This window comes from Hyla sarda, chromosome 7 (genome assembly GCF_029499605.1).
Source record: "Hyla sarda isolate aHylSar1 chromosome 7, aHylSar1.hap1, whole genome shotgun sequence".
In the NCBI taxonomy this organism is placed as follows: domain Eukaryota; kingdom Metazoa; phylum Chordata; class Amphibia; order Anura; family Hylidae; genus Hyla; species Hyla sarda.
In genome coordinates, this window is record NC_079195.1 from 192010554 (window position 1) to 192034942 (window position 24389).

Consider the following 24389-nt stretch of genomic DNA (forward strand, 5'->3'; position numbering starts at 1 on the left):
ACATATGTTTATTTTTATTTTCACTGGTTTTTTTTTTATTCTTGGAAATGCCGGGTGATTCAAACTTTTATTAGGGGAAGGGATAATTGAAAGGGTTAATGATTTTTTTTTTTTACACTTTTCTTATGCAATATTATAGCTCCTATAGGGGGGGCTATAACATTGCATTAACTGATCGTTTACACTGATTGATTCATTCCTATGGGGATGGATCAATCAGTGTTTTCGCCGATTGAATGCTCAAGCCTGGATCTCAGGCTTGAAGCATTCATTCGGCGATCGGACTGCAGGAAGGAAGGTAAGAGACCTCCTCCTGTGCTACAGCTGTTCGGGATCGCCGCGGTATAATCGCGGCATCCTGAACAGCTCCCTGAGCTAGCTGGGCACTTTTACTTTAGGTTTTTAGCCCTCAGCTTTGAGCGCGCGGAAAAAGGGGTTAATAGCGCGCGGCACACCGATTGGTGTCGCGCGCAATTAGAGGCGGGTCCCTGCGTCACTATGACGCCGGGCCCGCCGCGATATGATGCGGGGTCACCGTGTCACCCCGCGTTATATCGCAGGACAGGGACCCAGGACCTACCCATACATCCTGGGTCCTTGGGGATATTTGGTCTTTAAAAAAAAAAAAAAAAAAAAAAAAAATTTTTATTAATAATGATAAATTATATATATTTTATATATATTATATATATATATATATATATATATATATATATACACACACACACACATACACAGTGATCCCTCAATTTACAATGGCCTCAACATACAATAGTTTCAACATACGATGGTGTTTTCTGGACCATTGCAACTTGAAACCAGACTCAACATACAATTGCTACGGACAGACCAGATCTGTGAAACATGTCAATGGCTGGAAGAAGTGACTAATCAGAATGGGCATTCACTGGTAATACCCCTGTATTATTGAAGTGCATGCACTGTATTCCTGTCTGGTAGCACCCCCTACAGTACAGGGAGGTATTACATGTTCTGTACTACTCTTTACCTGTCCCACAGGCGGCTCTATTTTACTTTTTTTCTAGGACATTGCGTGTACTGTACAGGACCCTGAAGAAGCTCCTGTCCTCTACATAGACAGTGATTTACAGCTCCAGCAGATCTTTATTACTTTTATATGTAAGGATTTGTTTTATCTGTATTCGTTATCTACTTATTTTTCTTTAATCCTCACTTTTTCTTATTTTCGATGATATTTTTCAGAACCAATTACCAGGTTTCTATGGAGTTATGGTCTCAACATACAATGGTCGTCCTGGAACCAATTAATATTGTAACTTGAGGGACCACTGTAACATATTTGCATAGGTGCAGGAAAGGAAGCAATAAAAATGCAAAAACAGTAATTACTCCTCAGCTCACAGACGCTCTAGTTTCTCCTGACAAAAGTCCTTGTATGTTCAGCACGTGATGCTGCAGCCAGTCACCGGCTTGAATGGTCAAGTGCAGTACATGCAGGGAGAGAGCACTAATGCCAGTGGTTGGCTGCAGTGTCATATGCTCAATATACAGGAGCATCTTTGCAGCGACATTGAGCTAAGGGGTCACCCATTTGGGGCCCATATGCAATTTTTAAAGAATACAGGCACAAGTTGATCTAAACTACTAATTTACATGCATATGCAAATGCAGATTTGTTCTAGATTTTATTCAAGGAAAAGCTGGTGTGCCATGAGGATGTGTGGCAAGATCCACTTAGGAAAGTTTCCCCCACATGTAAACCTAGTCTTTGTAGTCTTTGTATAAGTCAATTTGCCAGTCTGGTAGTTCTGGTGTGATAAAAGTTATGCTATAGTGTGTGGAATCATGAGAGGATGTGGAATATATAAACACTGATTTTTTTTTATTTAATTTAAAAAAAAAAAAAAAGGTTTTAGTTTAAAGGTTACATTTTTTTTTTTTTTTTTTTATATGTATGAAATTCATTGGGGGAGATTTATGAAAATCTGTCCAGAGGAAAATTTGCTGAGTTGCCCATAGCAACCAGATTGTTTCCTTCATTTTTTTTTTTTAAAAGGCCTCTTAAAAATGAAAGAAGCGATCTGATTGGTTGCTATGGGCAACTCAGCAACCTTTCCTCTGGACAGGTTTTCATAAATCTCCCCCAATGTGTCCTATTGTTTAGTTACAACTCCCAGAATTCCTCGATAGGGGTCAGAACATGTAAGCTGCTATAGTTTTCTACCAGGTGCAAATCTGCTGTTAGTAGACCCCCGATTTATACAAATAATGACAATTGCTTTACATTCCAGTGGAGGAATGTTGGGGTAGAGATTTGATGGTCTTGTTACAGAAGTAGAACATTGTCTCATTGGGAATTTGCTGGATATTCCTCTGAAGCCCCAGTTGGGTCCATTCTTGTCGTCGGATAAATTTTGTGGAGGGCTTCCCTCACAGTTTAATCCACCCTTGCCCACCAGTTCTCCTTAAAGAGGCACTCCCACCCTAGACATCTTATCCCCTATCCAAAGGATAGGGGGATAAGATGTCTGATCGCTGGGGTCCCGCCACTGGGGACCCCCGCATTATTGCATGCAGCGCCCACCTGTTTTTTCACCGGAACCGCTGGAGGGTCTGAGTCGCGACTACGGGAACGGAAGTCTATGGGAGGGGACGTCACAAGGGGCGGAGTCCTGACGTCACAGACTTCCGTTCCCGTAGTCGCGACTCAGACCCTCCAGCGGTTCCGGTGAAAAAACAGGTGGGTGCCGCATGCAATAATGCGGGGGTCCCCAGTGGCGGGACCCCCGCAATGAGACATCTTATCCCCTATCCTTTGGATAGGGGATAAGATGTCTATGGTGGGAGTACCCCTTTAAGGCTAAGTTTCCACTTGGTTTTTTTTCTGGCAGTTTTTGGATATCTGCCACTGCATTTTTTTTTTTTTTTTTTTGCCACAGTCAGAAGTGGATCCATAAGGGAGGAGAAGTTTAAGTCCTTCCTTTATATGTCCTATTCCTTTTGAATACACTTCTGGCTTTGGCTCAAAAACTGCAGTGGCAGTATTCCAAAAACTGCCAGAGAAAAAACAAGTGGAAACTTAGCCTTAGAGATATTTCGTGACAAAGTGTTCCAGGATGTCAATTTACCCCTCAGCCCCAGATGATCATTCTGTTGGGGAGAGGAGAGCCTTGAGGTGGTTAAAATCTAGGAAAGATAATAATAAAACCGGTGGACAAATCTGGCAACATAGTTATCATGAGTAAAAGATTATTATTATTTACAGGAAGCGAGACGACAGTTGGAGATAGGGACATTTATGTTGCCTTACCCTCGGATCCAACTATGGGGTATCAGGATGGTCTCAGGAATCTATTACGCGTAGCGGTGGAAATTGGTGTTCTTTCTAAACAATTTGCTAAGAAGCTTATCCATCCACACCCTGAAAGACCATACTGGTACCTCCTACCCAAAACCCACAAATCGGTGACAAAGCTGTTGAGCCGTTTGTTGCAGGATGTAGGTCGGTGACGGAGGCCCTTTTGCAATACTTAGACTGGACATTACGTCCTGTACTGGATATTCTCTTGTCCTATATGAAAGATACGGGAGATTTTTTGCAGCATCTGGGACAGACGTTATGGCAGGAGGACTGTCTTTTGAAGACCCTGGATGTGGAGAGCCTCTACACCCGCATCCCCCAGGATGCGGGTGTGGAGGCTGTTAAGCGCCAGTTGAGTCGCATGCAGATGGGCAGTGCCCATGTGTACTTTATCTGCCAGTCTCTAGCCTTTGTCCTAGGTCACAACGTGTATGTTTTCAATGGGCAATCTGCAACAAGTAAGGACGGCGATGGGCACGACTTTCGCAAACATTTTTCTGGTTGACCTTGAAGAACAGATGGTCTTTTCGGTGTCCAATAGATTTCTGGGGTTCAAATGATTTTTACTGAAATTTTTCAGAATTTTTACAAACAGAAAGTTCAGCCAACTTAACACAACGACCAAAATAAAAAGAAATGGTAATACAGAAGCACATATTAATATTGCATATGCGCGAGGTTATAACAAAACTGTATAATTGTATTATATCAAACAGATATTTCTGGGACACATCCGTCTATATCTTTGTTATACAGACAATGTTTTTGTGGTGTGTCGGTTCGCAAGAGAAGTTTAACTCCTTAAGGACTCAGGGTTTTTCGATTTTTGCACTTTCGTTTTTTCCTCCTCACCTTTTAAAAATCATAACCCTTTCAATTTTGCACCTACAGACCCATATGATTTTTTTTTTGCACCACCAATTCTACTTTGTAATGACATGAGTTATTTTACCCAAAAGTCTAAGGAAAAAAAAAAAAGAAAAAAAAACATTGTGCGACAAAATTGAAGAAAAAAAAAGAAGCCATATTGTAACTTTTGGGGGCTTCCATTTCCACAGTGTGCATTTTTCAGTACAATATGACATCTCTTTATTCTGTAGGTCCATACAATTAAAATGATACCCTACTTATATAGGTTTGATTTTGTCGTACTTATGTAAAAAATCATAACTACATGCACGAAAATTAATACATTTAAAAATGTCCTCTTCTGACCCCTCTTTTTAATTTTTTCCACGAATGGGGCGGTATGAGGACTGATTTTTTTGTGCCGTCATCTGAAGTTTTTATCGGTACCCCCTTTTTTTTCCCCCATCAGACTTTTTGATAGCTTTTTATTCATTTTTTATGGTATAGAAAGTGACCAAAAATAAACAATTTTGGACTTTAATCATTTTATCTTTTTTTTATGTGTACGCCAGTGACCGTGCGGTTTAAAGGACAACAGTAGTGGAACACTTTTATATATTCCCGTGCCTCATAAACAAAAGAAACTTATACATACCTTCCTACGAGCCCCCGTTGGTCCAGCACAGGTCTCACGGTCCGGCAGTGCTGACCTCATTCCACTTCCTGGGCGGATCACCGGCCGCAGCGATGTCCCGCTCCGGCCTATGATAGGCTGAGCCCACTGTCATGTAAGGAGCTCTGGCCGGCTTCTTACATGACAGTGGGCTCAGGGCGGGGCGGGACATCGCTGCGGCCGGTGATACGCCGATGGCTCTGCGGCGTCCCCGACCCCAGGAAGTGGAATGAGGTTAGCACTGCCGGACCGTGAGGCCTGTACCGGACCAACGGGGGCTCGTAGGAAGGTATATATAAGTTTATTTTTGAGGCCCGGGCACATATAAAAGTGTTCCTCTACAGTTGTCCTTTAATTAACGATATATGTTTATAGTTCAGGCATTTACGCACGCGGCGATACTATACGTGTTTATTTTTAGTTACATAGTTTTTTTTTTTTTTTTTATGGGAAAAGGGGGTGATTCTAAGGCTGGGTTCACATCACCTTTTTTACCAATACGAGACCGCATACGGCTGGGGGGAGCTAAAACCTTGCGCTCCCGTATTCCTGCCATATGCCGCTCATATGTATTTCATTTCAATGAGCCGACCGGAGTGAAACGCTGACTACGGTCGGCTCATTTTTGGCCCGTATGCGGTTTTCAACCGGACCTCAAACCGTGGTCGACTACGGTTTCAGGTGCAGTGAGAAATCCGCATACGGGGCAAAAATGAGCCGACCGGAGTCAGCGTTTCACTCCGGTCGGCTCATTGAAATGAATTACATATGGGCGGCATAAGGGAGCGCAAGGTTTTAGCTCCCCCCAGCCGTATGCGGTAAGGTGTTAAATCACATTTATTAACTATTTACACTTTTTTTTTTTTTGCAATGTTATAGCCCCCATAGCATTGCATTGATCAGTGTTATCGGGGGTCGAGTGCTCAAGCCTGGATCTCAGGCTTGGAGCAATCAATCGCAGATCAGACGCAGAGGAAGAAGGTAGGAACCCTCCTCGCGTCTGTACAGCTAATCGGGACACTGCAGTTTTACCGCGGTGGTCCCGATCAGCCCTACTGAGCTGCCGTGAAGGTTTTACTTTCACTTTAACCCCTTAAGGACCGGGGGTTTTTCCGTTTTTGCATTTTCGTTTTTTACTCCTTGCCTTTAAAAAACCATAACTCTTTCAATTTTGTACCTAAAAATCCATATGATGGCTTATTTTTTGCGCCACCAATTCTACTTTGTAATGACGTCAGTCATTTTGCCCAAAAATCTACGGTGAAACGGGGAAAAAAAATCATTGTGCGACAAAATTGAAAAAAAAAACCCAGTTTTGTAACTTTTGGGGGCTTCCGTTTCTACGTAGTACATTTTTCGGTAAAAATGACACCTGATATTTATTCTGTAGGTCCATACGATTAAAATGATACCCTACTTATATAGGTTTGATTTTGTCGCACTTCTGGAAAAAATCATAACTACATGCAGGAAAATTAATACGTTTAAAATTGTCATCTTCTGACCCCTATAACTTTTTTATTTTTCCGTGTATGGGGCGGTATGAGCACTCATTTTTTGCACCGTGATCTGAAGTTTTTAATGGTACCATTTTTGCATTGATAGGACTTATTGATCGGACTTATTGATATAAAAAGTGACCAAAAATGCACTATTTTGGACTTTGGAATTTTTTTGCGCGCACGCCATTGACCGATCAGTTTAATTAATGATATATTTTTATAGTTCGGACATTTCCGCATGCGGTGATACCATATATGTTTATTTTTCTTTACACACTTTTTTTTTATTGGAAAAGGGGGGTGATTCAAACTTTTAATAGGGGAGGAGTTAAATGATCTTTATTGAAAAATTTTTTTTTCCACTTTTTTTTTGCAGTGTTATAGGTCCCATAGGGACCTATAACACTGCACACACTGATCTTCATCATTGATCACTGGTTTCTCATAAGAAACCAGTGATCAACGATTCTGCCGCATGACTGCTCAGGCCTGGATCTCAGGCACTGAGCAGTCATTCGGCGATCGGACAGCGAGGAGGCAGGAAGGGGCCCTCCCGCTGTCCTGTCAGCTGTTCGGGATGCCGCGATTAGCCGCGGCTATCCCGAACAGCCCGACTGAGCTAGCCGGGAACTTTCACTTTCACTTTTAGCCGCGCGGCTCAGCTATGAGCGCGCGGCTAAAGGGTTAATAGCGCGCGCTATTAGAGACGGGTCCCGGCTTCACTCTGACGCTGGGCCCGCCGTGATATGACGCGGGGTTACTGTGTAACCCCGCGTTATATCAGAAGAGCAGGACCAAGGACGTACCGGTACGTCCTTGGTCCGTAAGGGGTTAAATGTGGCGATCAACTCTGATTGCAGCATCTGAAGGGTTAATACCGGCATCACCGCGATCGGTGATGTCTGGTATTAGCCACGGGTCCCGGCCACTCATTAGCCACCGGGTCAGTCCCGATATGACCATGTTATATCCCGTTAGGCGGAGCAGGAAGTAAGTATATGCAGGGATGTGGAAATTGTATCGCCCGATGCCAAGGACATGCAGTTCCGGGTGTCGGGCAGGTGAATTCTTCAGGCATTTAGCCCTGCTAATGTCTAAATAATTCACATATAAAACAGGGCAATCAATTTAGCCCTGTAACTAATCTACAGACTACAGCTGTGCGCTACAGTCTATAGCGAGTCCTGGCGTAGGCGCGTGCGATGAAGTCACTCATCGCTCGCCCCTCCGTCCGGACCAAGGATGCAGACACAGTCCAGTAACAACAGTGACCGCAGAGTCCCTGAACCTGCCGGAGCACACATAGGGCCGGAGGACAGGTAGCAGAGGATCAGAGAGGTGAGGTATGGTAAATAATGTGGTAAAGGAGAGGAAAGAGGGGTTGGGCTGAAATATAATGACACAAGGGACATCAGAGGGGGGTATAATGACACAGGGGGTGTCACGATCACACCCTATCGGTCCAGCCAAGACGCTAGAGAGAGTGTGATGGTGCAAGGGTTAAAGCCGCCAGACCTCTGGGTATCCACTACTAGTCCCAGCAAGTCGCCAAATTAACCCTTAGATAAACGTGTTTCCACCAGAGCTGCCTTCAGAAAGGTGAGCTCACATATTTAGAGATCAAAGACCAGAGCTGATTAATTAAACATTTAATCTGATAAAAGGCATCACAGTGCCATATATACCGTATATAAAAATACAGGAACAAATGAAATACAGTTACAAAAATATATAAAAGAGTTCCAGAAAGTTCAGAAAGCAAAAATGAAGTTCTTACAGCGTAATATTATAGCAGTCCATGAGAGTGGGTCTCCAGCTGTTCTTAGGATGGTCTTGTCAGCTTGGGGCACAGATCTTAACAACTAACTCTATCATTGTTTCATATGATATATCTCCTTTTTGGAGGGACTCCATTCCCCCCCCCCTCCCCTCTGGTCCCACCAGGGGGGGGGGGGCATCTCTTATCTCATATATGGGACCAGAGACCCCTTACATCCTGCTACTTCAAAGAAATTCATGACCTCAAAAAGAGGAAAACAGCAGACAGGCCCCAATTGACTGCAATACACAATGACCCCTCACCCCCCCCAGGTCTTAGTTTATACATAGATGTAATTATAAAACACATGTATGTTTCCATAATCAGGCCTTGGGCCTGACAGGGGGCTTCAGGGATGGGAATATAATGACACAGGGGGCAACAGAGGGGGGGCATATAATGACGCAGGGGCATCAGAGGGGGGCATATAATAGTGCAGGGGGCATCAACGGGGGGGGGGGACAAGCTGGGAGTTGTAGTTTTGCAACTGCTGGAGGCACCCAGGTTGGAAAGCACTGCTGTACACTGAGACCCACTGCCATGGTCTCACATGTAGCCTGCTAGTGACTGGGTTCAGGTCATCTCCAGAATTTCCGGACTCTGACAAAAGAATGAGCAAGTTCATTCTTTTGTCGGAATCTGCTCGGCAATGCATTTCCAACAATGGGGACTGGTAGGGAAATGTCCACACTCTGATTAAAAACGAAATGTCACATAGCATCTGGTGACGCCCAAAGATCATTCAGTGTCCCATCTTGGCCAGTGATTGGCTGAACCTGCAAGTCCTGCAAAGAGCACTTGTCCCAAAAGCAGGAAGAAGGGAGAAGACAAGGGGACCAGACAGCGCTGTTGGGTAGCCTAAGTAAAGATACATTTTGTTTCTTTCTATTTGGATAATCCTTTAAAGGGGTAAACCAGTGTTTCCTTATTTCTGAATTCTGTCCGGGCTGTCACAATAAAAATAAACTTTAACTTACCTTCAGCAGCTCCCCTGTTAGCGCTGGAATCGGTCTCCCGTCCTCCATCCCTGGTCTTCTTCCTGCTTCTGGAGCCACACACGTAACACTGAACTAATTGCCGGTCACAGCAATGTCCCACCTTGGCCGGTGATAGGCTGAGCGGCAGTGTGATGTAATGGGCCTAGAAACCAAGAAGAAGACCAGACCCCTTACGTCACACTCCCGCTAAGCTTATCACCGGCCGAGGTGGGGCTGGAAAATAGCTCAGTGCAGGAATATGCGTCAGCCTCCGGAGGAAGATCAGGCCAGAGGGCGGGAGACCGATTCCAGCTGCACCAAGGGTCGCGCCAGATGGTAAGTTTAAAAGGACAACTGCAGTGGTACACATTTATATATGCCCATGCCCGGGCCTCAAAAATAAACAAAATAAACTCATACACACCTTCCTACGAGCCTCCGTTGGTCCAGCACAGGCCTCACGGTCCGGCTGTGCTGACCTCATTCCACTTCCTGGGGACGGGGACTCCGCAGAGCTGTCGGCGTATCACCAGCCGTAGCGATGTCCCGCCCCGGCCTGTGAAAGGCTGATCCCACTGTCATGTAAGAAGCAGGCCAGAGCTCCTTACATGACAGTGGGCTCAGCCTATCACAGGCCGGGACGGGACATCGCTGCGGCCGGCGAAACGCCGACAGCTCTGCGGAGTCCCCGTCCCCAGGAAGTGGAATGAGGTCAGCACAGCCGGACCGCGAGGCCTGTGCTGGACCAACGGAGGCTCGTAGGAAGGTATGTATAAGTTTATTTAGTTTTTTTTGAGGCCTGGGCATATATAAATGTGTACCACTGCAGTTGTCCTTTAAGTTTGTTATTTTTATTGGGGCAGCGTGGACAGAATAAAATAGAAAAAACACAACACTGGATAACCCCTTTAAAGGCGTACTCTGCCCCTAGACATCTTATCACCTATCCAAAAGGATAGGGGATAAGATGTCTGATTGCGGGGGTCATCCGGTGCACAGAGCAAACTTCGCTCCGTGCTCGTCTTGTAGTCGGGTCGGCTAATATTCGAGTATATACGGTAGGTAAAATCTGATGACATCTTCCCTTTAAAAGGGGTACTCTGGTGAAAAACATTTATTTTTTTTAAATCAACTGGTGCCACAAAGTTAAAGAGATTTGTAAATTACTTCTATTTAAAAATCTTAATCCTTCCAGTACTTATCAGCTGCTGTATGCTCCACAGGAAGTGGTATTTCTTTCTGGAGATCTTTTCAGTTTGACCACAGTGCTCTCTGCTGACACCTCTGACCGTATCAGGAACTGTCCACAGCAAGAGATATTTGCTATGGGGATTTGCTTGTACTCTGGACAGTTCCTGACATGGACAGAAGTGTCAGCAGAGAGCACTGTGGTCAGACTGAAAAGATCTCCAGAAAGAAATACAACTTCCTCTGCAGCATACAGCAGCTGATAAGTACTGGAAGGATTAAGATTTTTAAATAGAAGTAATTTACAAATCTGTTTACATTTTCTGGCACCAGTTGATTTTTAAAAATGTGTTTTCCACCAGAGTACCCCTTTAAAGCACTAGCACCTATCTGCAGCTCTGTATATATGTATAGAGCGGACAGATTCCATTTATGTAACTTCAGAAGTGTTACTTTAAAGTGACTTAGGCTTTACACACAAATCCCTGTTTACAGCACTTGGTCACAATGCAATATGCTGGGACTGAGGATGTGAGCCACAGAACAGAGCCACACAGCAAGACAGTGTTTCCAAACCAGTGTGCCTCCAGCTGTTGCAAAACTACAACTCCCAGCATGCCCGGACAGCCGGAGGCTGTCCGGGCATGCTGGAAGTTGTAGTTTTGCTACAGCTGGAGGCACACTTGTTGGGAAACACTTCAGTAAGAGGAGCAGGGCGGCTTTTTATCCTCACCCTACCAATGGCCCTAACGAAAAAAAATTACAGTCAAAATTGCACTTTAAAGTAGAGACACCATATGCTGATATACAAGCTCCGCCATGTCCCCCAACCAGAAGAGTATATAAGAAAGCTTTAGTAAACTGGGTCACTGCCTCTTATGGACTTCAGGGATTCTGAGGTGATGTCAGACGTGCCTGGGGTGAAGAAGCACAACAGATGCTTGAAGGGATTGTCCGCTTCTTAGGTTTTTTCCGTACCACGACAAAAGTTCTGAATGTTCAGGGTCTGGGTGTTCAGACAACCTTCGAATATTAGTTTGGAAGGGGAGAAACGCGTGGCTGTGCACTTCACTCCCCAGCTCGCTGCAGTCTCAGTTCAATTGCAGGAGTCAGGCTCAATTATAAAAGTCTATGGAGAACGTTTCCTGCAACACAGCAAGAAGGGGAGTGAAGCGCACAGCCGAAGCACTTTTTCCTGCTTCTTATAATGATCGTGATGGTCTGAACACTCAGACATTGGCTAATCAAAATGTTTCACATGTCTCTGCAGCGGCATGGCCTCTGGCCCTGCTGAGGGGGGCATGGCATTGCTTCTGATCGGGGTGGCACTGCTCCTGGCACTAATGATGAGGGGGGCACTGTTAATGAAGGGGGATGGCACTGCTCCTGGCCCTACAAACAGGGGTGGGACTGCTCCTGATGTGGTTGGTACTCCTCTTGGAACTGCTGATGAGGGTGGTACTGGCTCTGGCACTGCTGATTGGGATTGCACTGCACCCAACCCTAATGATGGGGGGTGGCACTGGTCCTGACAATGCTGATAGGGGGGTTGGCACTGGTCCTGACAGTAATAATGGGGTAGCACTGGTCCTGACAGTAATAAAGGGGTGGCACTGGTCCGGACAATACTGATGGGGGGGTTGTCACTGGTCCTGACAATAATAATGGGGGGTGGCACTGGTCCTGACAATACTGATGGGGGGGGGGGGTTGGCACTGGTCCTGACCGTAATATTGGGGTGGCACTGATCCTGGCAACACTGATGGGGGTGGCACTGGTCCTGACAATAATATTGGGAGGCAATGGTCCTGACAATACTGATGGGGGTGGCACTGGTCCTAATAGTAATATTGGGGTGGCACTGGTCCTAACAGTAATAATAGGGGGGTTGCACTGGTCCTGACAAATATTGGAGTGGCACTTGTCCTGACAGTAATACTGGAGTGGCATGGCACTGGTCCTGACAATACTGATGAGGGGGGCACTGGTCCTGGCAGTAATAATGGGGTGGCACTGGTCCTGACAACACTGATGAGGGGGGCAATGTTAATGTGGGGGGTACACTGTTCCTGGCCCTACAAATGTGGTTGGAATTGCTCCTGATGCGGTTGGTACTCATCCTACAACTGCTGATGAGGGCAGCACTGGTTCTGGCACTGCTCCTGACAATACTGATAGGGTGGCACTGCCGATTGGGGTTGCACTGCTCCCAATCCTACTGATGGGGGGGGGGGGTTGCACTGGTCCCGACAATACTGATGGGGTGGTGGGTGGTACTAGTCCTGACAATACTGATGAGGGGGGCACTGGTCCTAATAGTAATAATGGGGTGGCACTGGTCCTGAAAGTAATATTGGAGTGGCACTGGTCCTGACAGTAATATTGGGGTGGCATGGCACTGACAATACTGATGAGGGGAGCACTGGTCCTGACACTAATATTGGGGTGGCACCACTGGTCCTGACAGTAATATTGGGGTGGCACCACTGGTCCTGACAGTAATATTGGGGTGGCACCACTGGTCCTGACAATACTGATGGGGGGGCACTGGTCCTGCAAATACTGATGAAGGGAGCACTGGTCCTGGCAGTAATAATGGGGTGGCACTGGTCCTGACAATACTGATGAGGGGAGAACTGGTCCTGACAACACTGATGAGGGGGGCACTGTTAATGTGGGGGGGCACTGTTCCTGGCCCTACAAATGTGGGTGGAACTGCTCCTGATGCGGTTGGTACTCATCCTGCAACTGCTGATGAGGGTGGCACTGGTTCTGGCACTGCTGATGAGGGTGGCACTGGTTCTGGCACTGCTAATGAGGGTGGCACTGGTTCTGGCACTGCTGATGAGGGTGGCACTGGTTCTGGCACTGCTGATGAGGGTGGCACTGGTTCTGGCACTGCTGATGAGGGTGGCACTGGTTCTGGCACTGCTGATGAGGGTGGCACTGGTTCTGGCACTGCTGATGAGGGTGGCACTGCTCCTGGCATGCTGATGAGGGTGGCACTGCTCCTGACAATACTGATAGGGTGGCACTTCTGGTAGGGGTAGCAGTGGTCCTGATGAGGGTGGCACTGGTTCTGGCACTGCTCCTGACAATACTGATAGGGTGGCACTTCTGGTAGGGGTAGCAGTGGTCCTGATGAGGGTGGCACTGGTTCTGGCACTGGTCCTGACAATACTGATAGGGGGGCACTTCTGGTAGGGGTAGCAGTGGTCCTGATGAAGGTGGCACTGGTTCTGGCACTGGTCCTGACAATACTGATAGGGTGGCACGTCTGGTAGGGGTAGCAGTGGTCCTGATGAGGGTGGCACTGGTTCTGACACTGCTCCTGACAATACTGATAGGGTGGCACTTCTGGTAGGGGTAGCAGTGGTCCTGATGAGGGTGGCACTGGTTCTGGCACTGCTCCTGACAATACTGATAGGGTGGCACTTCTGGTAGGGGTAGCAGTGGTCCTGATGAGGGTGGCACTGGTTCTGGCACTGGTCCTGACAATACTGATAGGGGGGCACTTCTGGTAGGGGTAGCAGTGGTCCTGATGAAGGTGGCACTGGTTCTGGCACTGGTCCTGACAATACTGATAGGGTGGCACGTCTGGTAGGGGTAGCAGTGGTCCTGATGAGGGTGGCACTGGTTCTGACACTGCTCCTGACAATACTGATAGGGGGGCACTTCTGGTAGGGGTAGCAGTGGTCCTGATGGGGGGTGGCACTGGTTCTGACACTGCTCCTGACAATACTGATAGGGGGGCACTTCTGGTAGGGGTAGCAGTGGTCCTGATGGGGGGTGGCACTGGTTCTGACACTGGTCCTGACAATACTGATAGGGGGGCACTTCTGGTAGGGGTAGCAGTGGTCCTGATGAGGGTGGCACTGGTCCTGACAATACTGATAGGGGGGCACTTCTGGTAGGGGTAGCAGTGGTCCTGATGAGGGTGGCACTGGTTCTGACAATACTGATAGGGTGGCACTTCTGGTAGGGGTAGCAGTGGTCCTGATGAGGGTGGCACTGGTCCTGACAATACTGATAGGGGGGCACTTCTGGTAGGGGTAGCAGTGGTCCTGATGAGGGTGGCACTGGTTCTGGCACTGCTCCTGACAATACTGATAGGGTGCCACTTCTGGTAGGGGTAGCAGTGGTCCTGATGAGGGTGGCACTGGTTCTGACACTGCTCCTGACAATACTGATAGGGGGGCACTTCTGGTAGGGGTAGCTAGCAGTGGTCCTGATGGGGGGTGGCACTGCTGATAGGGGGCACTGTTGGGTCGGATTCTGTAGTACACAGATGAATGGCAGAGGATGGTGCCAGCTCCATTACCTGCTTGTACCTGGCATACAGGTAGAGAAGTTGCTGTGTGGTCGCCACATGGGCCAGTTTCTGTGCATGCTGTGCCGCCTGCTCAAAGTGCCCGCGCAGCTCGTCGTCCTCCTCCTCCTCTGCCCTCTCCTCCAGGAGGAAGTCCCCGAGCTCCCCGTATCCCCCAGAACAGGCCTCTCCGGAGCTCGAATCATCCACCACCTGAGGGGACGCCATGTCTGGACTCACAGAAGCTCCGTGTACATAGCCGCTTCCCGGCTCCGACCTCCCGTCACGGCCCCGGTGTGTCTCCTCGTCTCCACACAACCAGGATGCTCCACTAACGTCCTGGTGTTTTAAAACTGCCAGGAAGCACTGCGCATGCGCTCGAAATCGCAGTCCTTTACGGAGCATGCGCTAAAGAAGGTTTGAGGTGAATGGGCAGTAGAGCACTGGGGGCGGGGGGAAGCACGAGAGAGGGGGCGAAGTGCAGTGTAGGAACTGTTCAGGTGTATGGGAATGTCTGGTGTCATGCACTCTGCTCACATAAAGAAAGGGAACAACACAATGTAACTCCAAGTCTAATCCTTGTTGGGGAGGATAATCAACAAAGGAGGAAGCTTTTGACTTCATATCCCATCCTCATATCTTGTCCTCATATCCCGTGCTTATATCCCAACCTCATATCCTGTCCTTATATCCCGTTCTCATATCTCGTTTTCATATCCCAACCTCATATCTCCTCTTCATATCCCGTCCTCATGTCCCGTCCTCATATCTCGTTTTCATATCCCAACCTCATATCTCCTCTTCATATCCCGTCCTCATGTCCCGTCCTCATATCCTGACCTCATATCCCCTCCTTATATCCCAACCTCATATCCCGTTCTGATATCCCATCCTCATATCCCGTCCTCATGTCCTGTCCTCATGTCCGGTCCTCATATCCCATCCCTATATCCCAACCTCATATCCTGTCCTTATATCCCGTTCTCATATCTCGTCTTCATATCCCAACCTCATATCTCCTCTTCATATCCCGTCCTCATATCCTGACCTCAAATTCCATCCTCATATCCCAACCTCATGTCCCGTCCTCATGTCCTGTCCTCATGTCCCATCCTCATATCCCATCCCTATATCCTGTCCTCATATCCCGTTTCAAATTCCAACCTCATATCCCATCCTCATATCCCAACCTCACATCCGTCCTCATATCCCATCCTCATATTCCGACCTCATAGCCGGTCCTCATATCTCGACCTCCTATCCCGACCTCCTATCCCGACCTCCTATCCCGTCCTCCTATTCCGACCGCCTATCTCGATCTCCTATCCAGTCCTCAAATCCCGTCCTCATATCCCGACCTGTAATATGTGCACCAGGTATTGAAATATCTCCAGCCGTACAGAAGTTATGTGAGAACATACATTTCCCATTGATTTGCATGGGACTTTAAACAAAAACCCCATCCCTCACAATTGGGGGTGGTTAAGGGTTAAATTAACTATCCTATATATTAAGTGGACATATAAGTAACATGTGACCAAGTATTATGGAAATATCTCCAGCCGTTTGGAAGTTATGCAGTAACATATATTTCCCATAGTTGTATGGGACTTTAAACATAAACCCTGCCCCTGGCAAATGGGGGTGAGTAAGGGTTAAATCACCTATCCTATGTTTGTTGTTGACATATAAGTAACATGTGTGCCAAGTTTCATGTTAATATCTTTAGCCGTTTGGAAGTTTTTGTGGAACATACATACATACTGTCACGATTCGGCTGGCAAGAGGTGGATCCTCTGTGCCAGAGAGGGATTGGCGTGGACCGTGCTAGTGGACCGGTTCTAAGTTACTACTGGTTTTCACCAGAGCCCGCCGCAAAGCGGGATGGTCTTGCAGCGGCGGTAGTAACCAGGTCGTATCCACTAGCAACGGCTCAACCTCTCTGACTGCTGAAGATAGGCGCGGTACAAGGGAGTAGGCAAGAGCAAGGTCGGACGTAGCAGAAGGTCGGGGCAGGCAGCAAGGATCGTAGTCAGGGGCAACGGCAGGAGGTCTGGAACACAGGCTAGGAACACACAAGGAAACGCTTTCACTGGCACGATGGCAACAAGATCCGGCGAGGGAGTGCAGGGGAAGTGAGGTATACATAGGGAGTGCACAGGTGAACACACTAATTAGAACCACTGCGCCAATCAGTGGCGCAGTGGCCCTTTAAATCGCAGAGACCCGGCGCGCACGCGCCCTAGGGAGCGGGGCCGCGCACGCCGGGACAGGACCGACAGAGAGCGAGTCAGGTACGGGAGCCGGGGTGCGCATCGCGAGCGGGCGCCACCCGCATCGCGAATCGCATCCCGGCTGGAGGCGGTATCGCAGCGCACCCGGTCAGTGGATCTGACCGGGGCGCTGCCGTAGCGAGGATGTTGCGAGCGCTCCGGGGAGGAGCGGGGACCCGGAGCGCTCGGCGTAACACATACACACACACACACACACATTGAGTTTTATATATATAGATAGATTAGCAAGGCACCACAAAGAGTGGTTCTGCAGGTGGTGACCACAGACCACTTCTCAGTTCCTATGCTTCCTGGCTGATGTTTTGGTCAATTTGAATGCTGGCGGTGCTTTCACTCTAGTGGTAGAATGAGATGGAGTCTACAACCCACACGCATCAATGCGAGCTGTGGCAAGATGGTTTGCTGTGTCTGTCAGCGTAGTGTCTAGAGTATGGAGGCACTACCAGGAGACAGGCCAGTACATCAGGAGACGTGGAGGAGGCCAACAACCCAGCAGCAGGACCGCTACCTCCGCCTTTGTGCAAGGATGAGCACTGCCAGAACCCTGCAAAATTACCTCCATCAGGCCACAAATGTGCATGTGTCCACTCAAATGGTCAGAAACAGACTCCATGAGGGTGGTATGAGGGCCCGACGTCCACAGGTGGGGGTTGTGTTTACAGCCCAACACCGTGCAGGATGTTTGGCATTTGCCAGAGAACACCAAGATTGGCAAATTCGCCACTGCTGCCCTGTGCTCTTCACAGATGAAAGCAAGTTCACACTGAGCACATGTGACAGACGTGGCAGAGTCTGCAGACGCCATGGAGAGCGTTCTGCTGCCTGCAACATCCTCCAGCATGACCGATTTGGTGGTGGTTCAGTAATGGTGTGGGGTGGCATATTTTGGGGGGGGCCACACAGCCCTCCATGTGCTTGCCAGAGGTAACCTGACTGCCATTAGGTACCTAGAAGAGATCCTCAGACCCCTTGTGAGACCATATGCTGGTGCGGTTTGCCCTGGGTTTCTCCTACTGCAAGACAATGCTAGACCTCATGTGGCTGGAGTGTGTCAGCAGTTCCTGCAAGAGGAAGACATTGATGCTATGGACTGGCCCGCCCGTTCCGATTGAGCATATCTGGGACATCATGTCTTGCTCCATCAACCAACGCCACATTGCACCACAGACTGTCCAGGAGTTGGCTGATGCTTTAGTCTAGGTCTGGGAGGACATCCCTCAGGAAACCATCCACCACCTCATCAGGAGCATGCCCAGGTGTTGTAGGGAGGTCATACGGGCACGTGGAGGCCACACACACTACTGAGCCTCATTGTGACTTGTTTTAAGGACATTGCATCAAAGTTGGATCAGCCTGTAGTGCAGTTCTGCACTTTGATTTTGAGTGTGACTCCATATCCAGACCTCCATGGGTTGATAAATTTGATTTCCATTGATAATTTTGTGTAATTCTGTTGTCAGCGCATTCAACTATGTAAAGACAAAAGTATTTTATACGATTAGTTCATTCATTCAGATCTAGGATGTGTTATCTTAGTGTTCCCTTTATATTTTGAGCAGTGTATAACATGTTCTGAAACAGTGTTCCCTAACCTATGACTCTCTAGCTGTTGCAAAACTACAACTCCCAGCATGTCCTGGCTGTAGTTTTGAAGGTGACAATGGCAAAATGGGAACCCACCAATTATACTTTTTTAGTGTAATTGCACATTTTACAGCAAAATTTACGGGTGTTTCGTTTCGACACTCTGCTCTTTATGGTTAAAATGACAAGTTCTAATCATTCTGTAGGTCCATACGATACCCAATTTATATAGGTTTTCTTTTATTTTACTACATTTAATAAACATTATGGGGGAGATTTATCAAAACCTGTCTAGAGGGAAAAGTTGCTGAGTTGCCCATAGCAACCAATCAGATTGCTTCTTTCATTTTTAACCAGGCCTTTGCAAAATGAAAGAAGCGATCTGATCAGTTGCCCATAGCAACCAGGCAAATTTTCGTGCTGTAATCGGTAGTTTTTTATCGGTACCATTTTTGTTTTGATGGGCCTTTTTTATGGATTCTTATTCATTTTTTTCTGGCATAGGAAGTGATGAAAAATCAGCAATTCTGGACTTTTTTTGTTTATTTTTGTCTACATACTTTTTTTTGCAAAATGGAAAAAGAGGGGTGATATACACTTTTATTAGGGGCTTATTTAAGTTTATTAACATTTTTAGTTTCACTATTTTAGTCCCATAAGGATACTATTACTTGCAATCTTTCGATTTCGGGCTCTCAAGGGCTCGATAAAATGTGAAATCACGTGGGCATCACTCTGAAGGGTTAATCTAACAAAAACATGCAGATTTATAAAAATCTTTTAAGACAACAGATATGCTTTAGGGTATATTCCCACGTACATAATCTGCAGCAGATTTAGTTGCTACCAATTGACTGCAATGGACATGCAGCAAATCTGCTTCGGATTAAAAAGAATCCATCTGCGACAATTCATATTCCAAACTGTTAGATAGCTGCAAGGGCAAGGACACACATGGAACATTTCATATTTCATTTCACATTTCGTCTGTGCTTCCATAATGTAAAAAAATGCTTTATTGTCTGGTGCCAAGAGTCAAAGAGGCGTTCCCAAAGCCTCTGAAGGCCTGGGGGCTGGAACATCTTTTGGCTTCCCCTCCCATTCCAGTCCCTGCTTGATTGACAATAGCTGGAAGCTGAGCCATGTTTCCAAATCTCACACATGCATACAATTTGTATGCAAAGCACAGGAACAAGAAACTGGGCTGGGCTTCTAGCTAGTCAATCAAGCAGAGACAGGGATGGGAGGGGGAGCAAGGAGGTGTTCCAGCCCACAGCACTACAGGGGTTTGGCAACACCTTTTTGCCACTTACTAGAGAATAAAAGCATTTTGTGTTCTAGAAGCACAGACAGATATATGAAAGGTATCATGTGTCTCCTTTTCCTGACAGCATCTAACAGTCTCAGCAGTTTGGACATGGACATAAAGCTGCCCAAAACAAGTACCATGCACCTATTGTTTCAGATGATATAATCACAGTCGTAAAACTGAGCTATAAAAAGAAGAAAGAAAGGTCTTGAGCTCACCCAGTGTAGACACTGGCCCTGGTTTACTAAGACTGTTTAGCTTTTATTAGTGTGGAATGTTGTTTCAGACTTGCAGAATTCTACTCTTTATACAATGGGGATTTATAGATTAACAGGTTGGAAAAGTTATAGCTTTGTCATTTATTCCTAGGATTTTCTGTGAATTCAATAGTAAATAGCTCTGGCTATGAGAACATGCCCTTTTTCTGACTGGCCACAACCCTTTCCACATGACCACACCCAGGGCTCAAGTCCTGCAGGAACGAGTGGGAACTGAGTTCCTACACTTTTTCCAGAGCAGGAACACCTTTCCCAATAGCAGGAGTTCTGCAGGACCAGCCCTTGAGTGGAAACCTTGGGTGAGTTCCTGCACTTTTTTTTCCCTGGACTTGACCCCTGGTCTCATCCCTTTTTGAGTTTTAAAGGTTTAGTTTAAAGGTTTATTTTGGCGCAATGCAACCAAAAATCAGCAGCAGACAATTTTTGGCACACTGCAACGCATTTTGGGTCGCAACCCGACAAAAGCAAGTTGGGTTTACAGTAACCCTTTTCATGTCAGAGTCATTAGGAAACACGTGGTGGAACACTTTGATACATAAAGAAAAAATTTACATAGTGGTCCCTTAAAGGAGTACTCCGGTGGAAAACAAATGTTTTCAAATCAACTGGTGCCAGAGAGTTAAACACATTTGTAAATTACTTCTATTTAAAAATCGTAATCCTTCCAGTACTTATTAGCTGCTGTATACTACAGAGAAATTTGTGCAGTTCTTTTCAGTCTGACCACAGTGCTCTCTGTTGTCACCTTTGTCTGTGTCAAGAACTGTCCAGGGTAGGAGTTTATCCCCATAGCAAACCTCTCCTTCACTGGACAGTTCCAGATATGGACAGAGGTGTCAGCAGAGAGCACTCTGATTTGAAAACATTTGTTTTCCACTGGAGTACCCCTTTAAGTTACAATGGCCTCAGGTTACAATATTTTCCACATACAATGGTCTCTTCTGGACCATTGTAATTTGAAACCATATTCAACATACAATGCAACGAACAGTCCAGATCTGCCAAAGGTGTCAATGGCTGGAGGAACCGACCAATCAGAATGGACATTTCACTGGTGAAGCCCCAGTATTACTGAAGTGCATGCACTGTGGCGACATGATGACAACAATGGAGAGCGCCGACGATGCAGGGGATCCCGAAGAGGATGCACCTGAGCCCCGAGGACAGGTAAGTGATCGTCAGCGGACCACACGGGGCAGCGTAAACGGCTATCCGGCAGCAGCTGAAGCAGTCTGCGCTGCCGGATTGCCGTTTATGCGATGGCCCCGACATACAAAAGCATCGTATGTTGATGCTGCCTTCAACGTGCGACGGCCTCTAAGAGGCCATCACATGTTGAAATGATTGTATGTCGAGGCCATCGTAGGTCGGGGGGGTCACTGTACACAAATTGTAACTCTGCTCAGCTCTGAAGATTGGACAAAATATATGTTTAAAGCTAAAAGGATGAAGTCTGTAACTCTGATGTTTGTCAACTACCAGCGTATAATGTTTCCTGGTTCTTACCAGCATTGGTCGACATTTTCTGTGCCATGTTTCTGCTGTATTTTGTGGTCTTCCTGCTCTGGTGTGTCTCTTGCTGCAGTTTCCGCTCTGTCCACTAGAGGCAAAGCACGAGCACTGGCTGAGTTTTATTGAGCCAGCGTGCACTCCTTAACCTCTTCAGGACATAGGGCGTATGGATACGCCCTGCATCCCGAGTCCTTAAGGACCGAGGGCGTATCCATACGCCCGTGGGAATTCCGGCCCCCACCGCTACCCGGTTGGGGACCGGAGCCGGATGCCTGCTGAAATCGTTCAGCAGGCATCCCGGCATATCGCCCAGGGGGGACAATTCAGTCCAGCGATCTGCGGCGATTCCGGGTCAATCGGGTCTCCAGTGACCCGGTGACCCGGAATTACTGGCTGCAGGGGTGAGGTTGCACTGGTGCCACCTTACGATCGCCCTGATTCGTCGGCCGGATTACCGGCCGACCAATCAGGGTGCCTGCTGCGGGTGTCACTCCCGCACCCGCGCCGCCCCTCTTCCGGAGGACGTGAGCGGGTGCGGGACGTGCACCCCGGGTGCTGGGGACCCCGATCCCTGGCGTCAATGTTGGGATCGGGGCCCCAGGAGCAGCGGCGGCGGCGGCGGCGGGACTGACTCTCCGGCGTGGATCGTTGGAGGTGAGTGACAGCCTCCTGCTGTTGCTTAGCAACAGCTCCCAGCATGCAAAAAGGGCATGCTGGGAGCTGTAGTTATGCAACAGCAGGAGGCAGACCACCACAACTCCCAGCATTCCCTTATGGGCATGCTGGGACTTATGGTTTTGCAACAGCTGGAGGCACATTTTTTCTATGGAAAAGTGTACCTTCAGCTGTTGTATAACTACAACTCCCAGCTTGCACAAACAGCTAAAGTGCATGCTGGGAGTTGTAGTGGTGCATCTGCTGGTTGCATAACTACAAGTTATGCAACCAGTTTTGCAACAGCTGAAGGCACACTGGTTGTGAAACAGAGTTTTTTTTTACCTAACTCAGTGTTTCACGACCGGTGTGCCTCCAGTTTCACGACCGGTGTGCCTCACCGTACACCATGCACCGTACATGCTGGGAGTTGTAGTTTTGCAACAGTTGGAGGCACACTGGTTGTGAAACACTGAGTTAGGTCACAAACTCAGTGATACATAACCAGTGTGCCTACAGTTGTTGCAAAACTACAACTCTCAGCAGTCACCGACAGCCAACGGGCATGCTGGGAGTTGTAGTTATGCAACAGCTGGATGTCCCCCCCCCCCCCAATGTGAACGTACAGGGTACACTCACATGGGCGGAGGCTTACAGTAAGTATCTGGCTGCAAGTTTGAGCTTGCGCAAACTTTCTGCTGCAGCTCAAACTGCCAGCGAGAAACTACTGTGAACCCCCGCCCGTGCGACTGTACCCTAAAAACACTACACTACACTAACACAAAAAATAAAATAAAAAGTAAAAAACACTACATATACACATACCCCTATACAGCCCCCCTCCCCAATAAAAATGAAAAACGTCTGGTACGCCACTGTTTCCAGAACGGAGCCTCCAGCTGTTGCAAAACAACTCCCAGTATTGTCGGACAGCCGTTGACTGTCCAGGCATGCTGGGAGTTTTGCAACAGCTGGAGGCACCCTGTTTGGGAATCACTGGCGTAGAATTCCCCTGTCCACCCCTATGCAAGTCCCTAATTTAGGCCTCAAATGCGCATGGCGCTCTCACTTTGGAGCCCTGTCATATTTCAAGGCAACAGTTTAGGGCCACATATGGGGTATCGCCGTACTCGGGAGAAATTGTGTTATAAATTTTGGGGGGTATTTTCTGCTTTTACCCTTTTTAAAAATGTAAAATTTTTGGGAAAACAAGCATTTTAGGTAAAAATTTTTTTTTTTTTAATACATATGCAAAAGTCGTGAAACACCTGTGGGGTATAAAGGTTCACTTAACCCCTTGTTATGTTCCCCGAGGGGTCTAGTTTCCAAAATGATATGCCATGTGGTTTTTTTTTTGCTGTCCTGGCACCATAGGGGCTTCCTAAATGCGGCATGCCCCCAGAGAAAAATTTGCTTTCAAAAAGCCAAATGTGACTCCTTCTCTTCCGAGACCTGTAGTGCGCCTGCAGAGCACTTTTCACCCCCATATGGGGTGTTTTCTGAATAAGGAGAAATTGGGCTTCAAATTTTTAGGGGTATTTTCTGCTATTACCCTTTTTAAAAATGAAAATTTTTTGGGAAAACAAGCATTTTAGGTAAAAATTTTTTTTTTTTTTTTTTTTTTTACATTTGCAAAAGTTGTGAAACACCTGTGGGGTATTAAGGTTCACTTTATCCCATGTTACATTCCCTAGTTTCCAAAATGGTATGCCATGTGTTTTTTTTTTTGCTGTTCTGGCACCATAAGGGCTTCCTAAAGGTGACATGCCCCCTAAAAACCATTTCAGAAAAACGCACTCTCCAAAATCCCCTTGTCGCTCCTTCCCTTCTGAGCCCTCTACTGTGCCCGCCGAACACTTTACATAGACATATGAGGTATGTCCTTACTCGAGAGAAATTGGGCTACAAATACAAGTAACATTTTTGTCCTTTTACCCCTTGTAAAAATTCAAAAATTGGGTCTACAAGAACATGTAAGTGTAAAAAATGAAGATTGTGAATTTTCTCCTTCACTTTGCTGCTATTCGTGTGAAACACCTAAAGGGTTAAAACACTTACTGAATGTCATTTTGAATACTTTGGGGGTGTAGTTTTTATA

At 47.1% G+C, this 24389-nt stretch overlaps 1 protein-coding gene and 1 long non-coding RNA gene across 3 annotated transcripts in view; one reads left to right on the forward strand and one right to left on the reverse strand.

The window, feature by feature from the left end:
* Positions 1-15085, reverse strand: part of ACBD6 (acyl-CoA binding domain containing 6) — a 114742-nt gene extending 99657 nt beyond the window's left edge. For both annotated transcript variants that reach the window (XM_056531951.1, XM_056531949.1), the window contains exon 1: positions 14673-15085. In XM_056531951.1, the coding sequence (XP_056387926.1) occupies positions 14673-15065 (393 nt within the window). In that variant the 5' untranslated portion in view covers positions 15066-15085. The remainder of the gene's footprint in view (positions 1-14672) is intronic.
* Positions 14949-24389, forward strand: part of LOC130282948 (uncharacterized) — a 70347-nt gene continuing 60906 nt past the window's right edge. The window contains exon 1 of the long non-coding RNA XR_008846563.1: positions 14949-15084. This is a non-coding gene — a long non-coding RNA (uncharacterized LOC130282948). The remainder of the gene's footprint in view (positions 15085-24389) is intronic.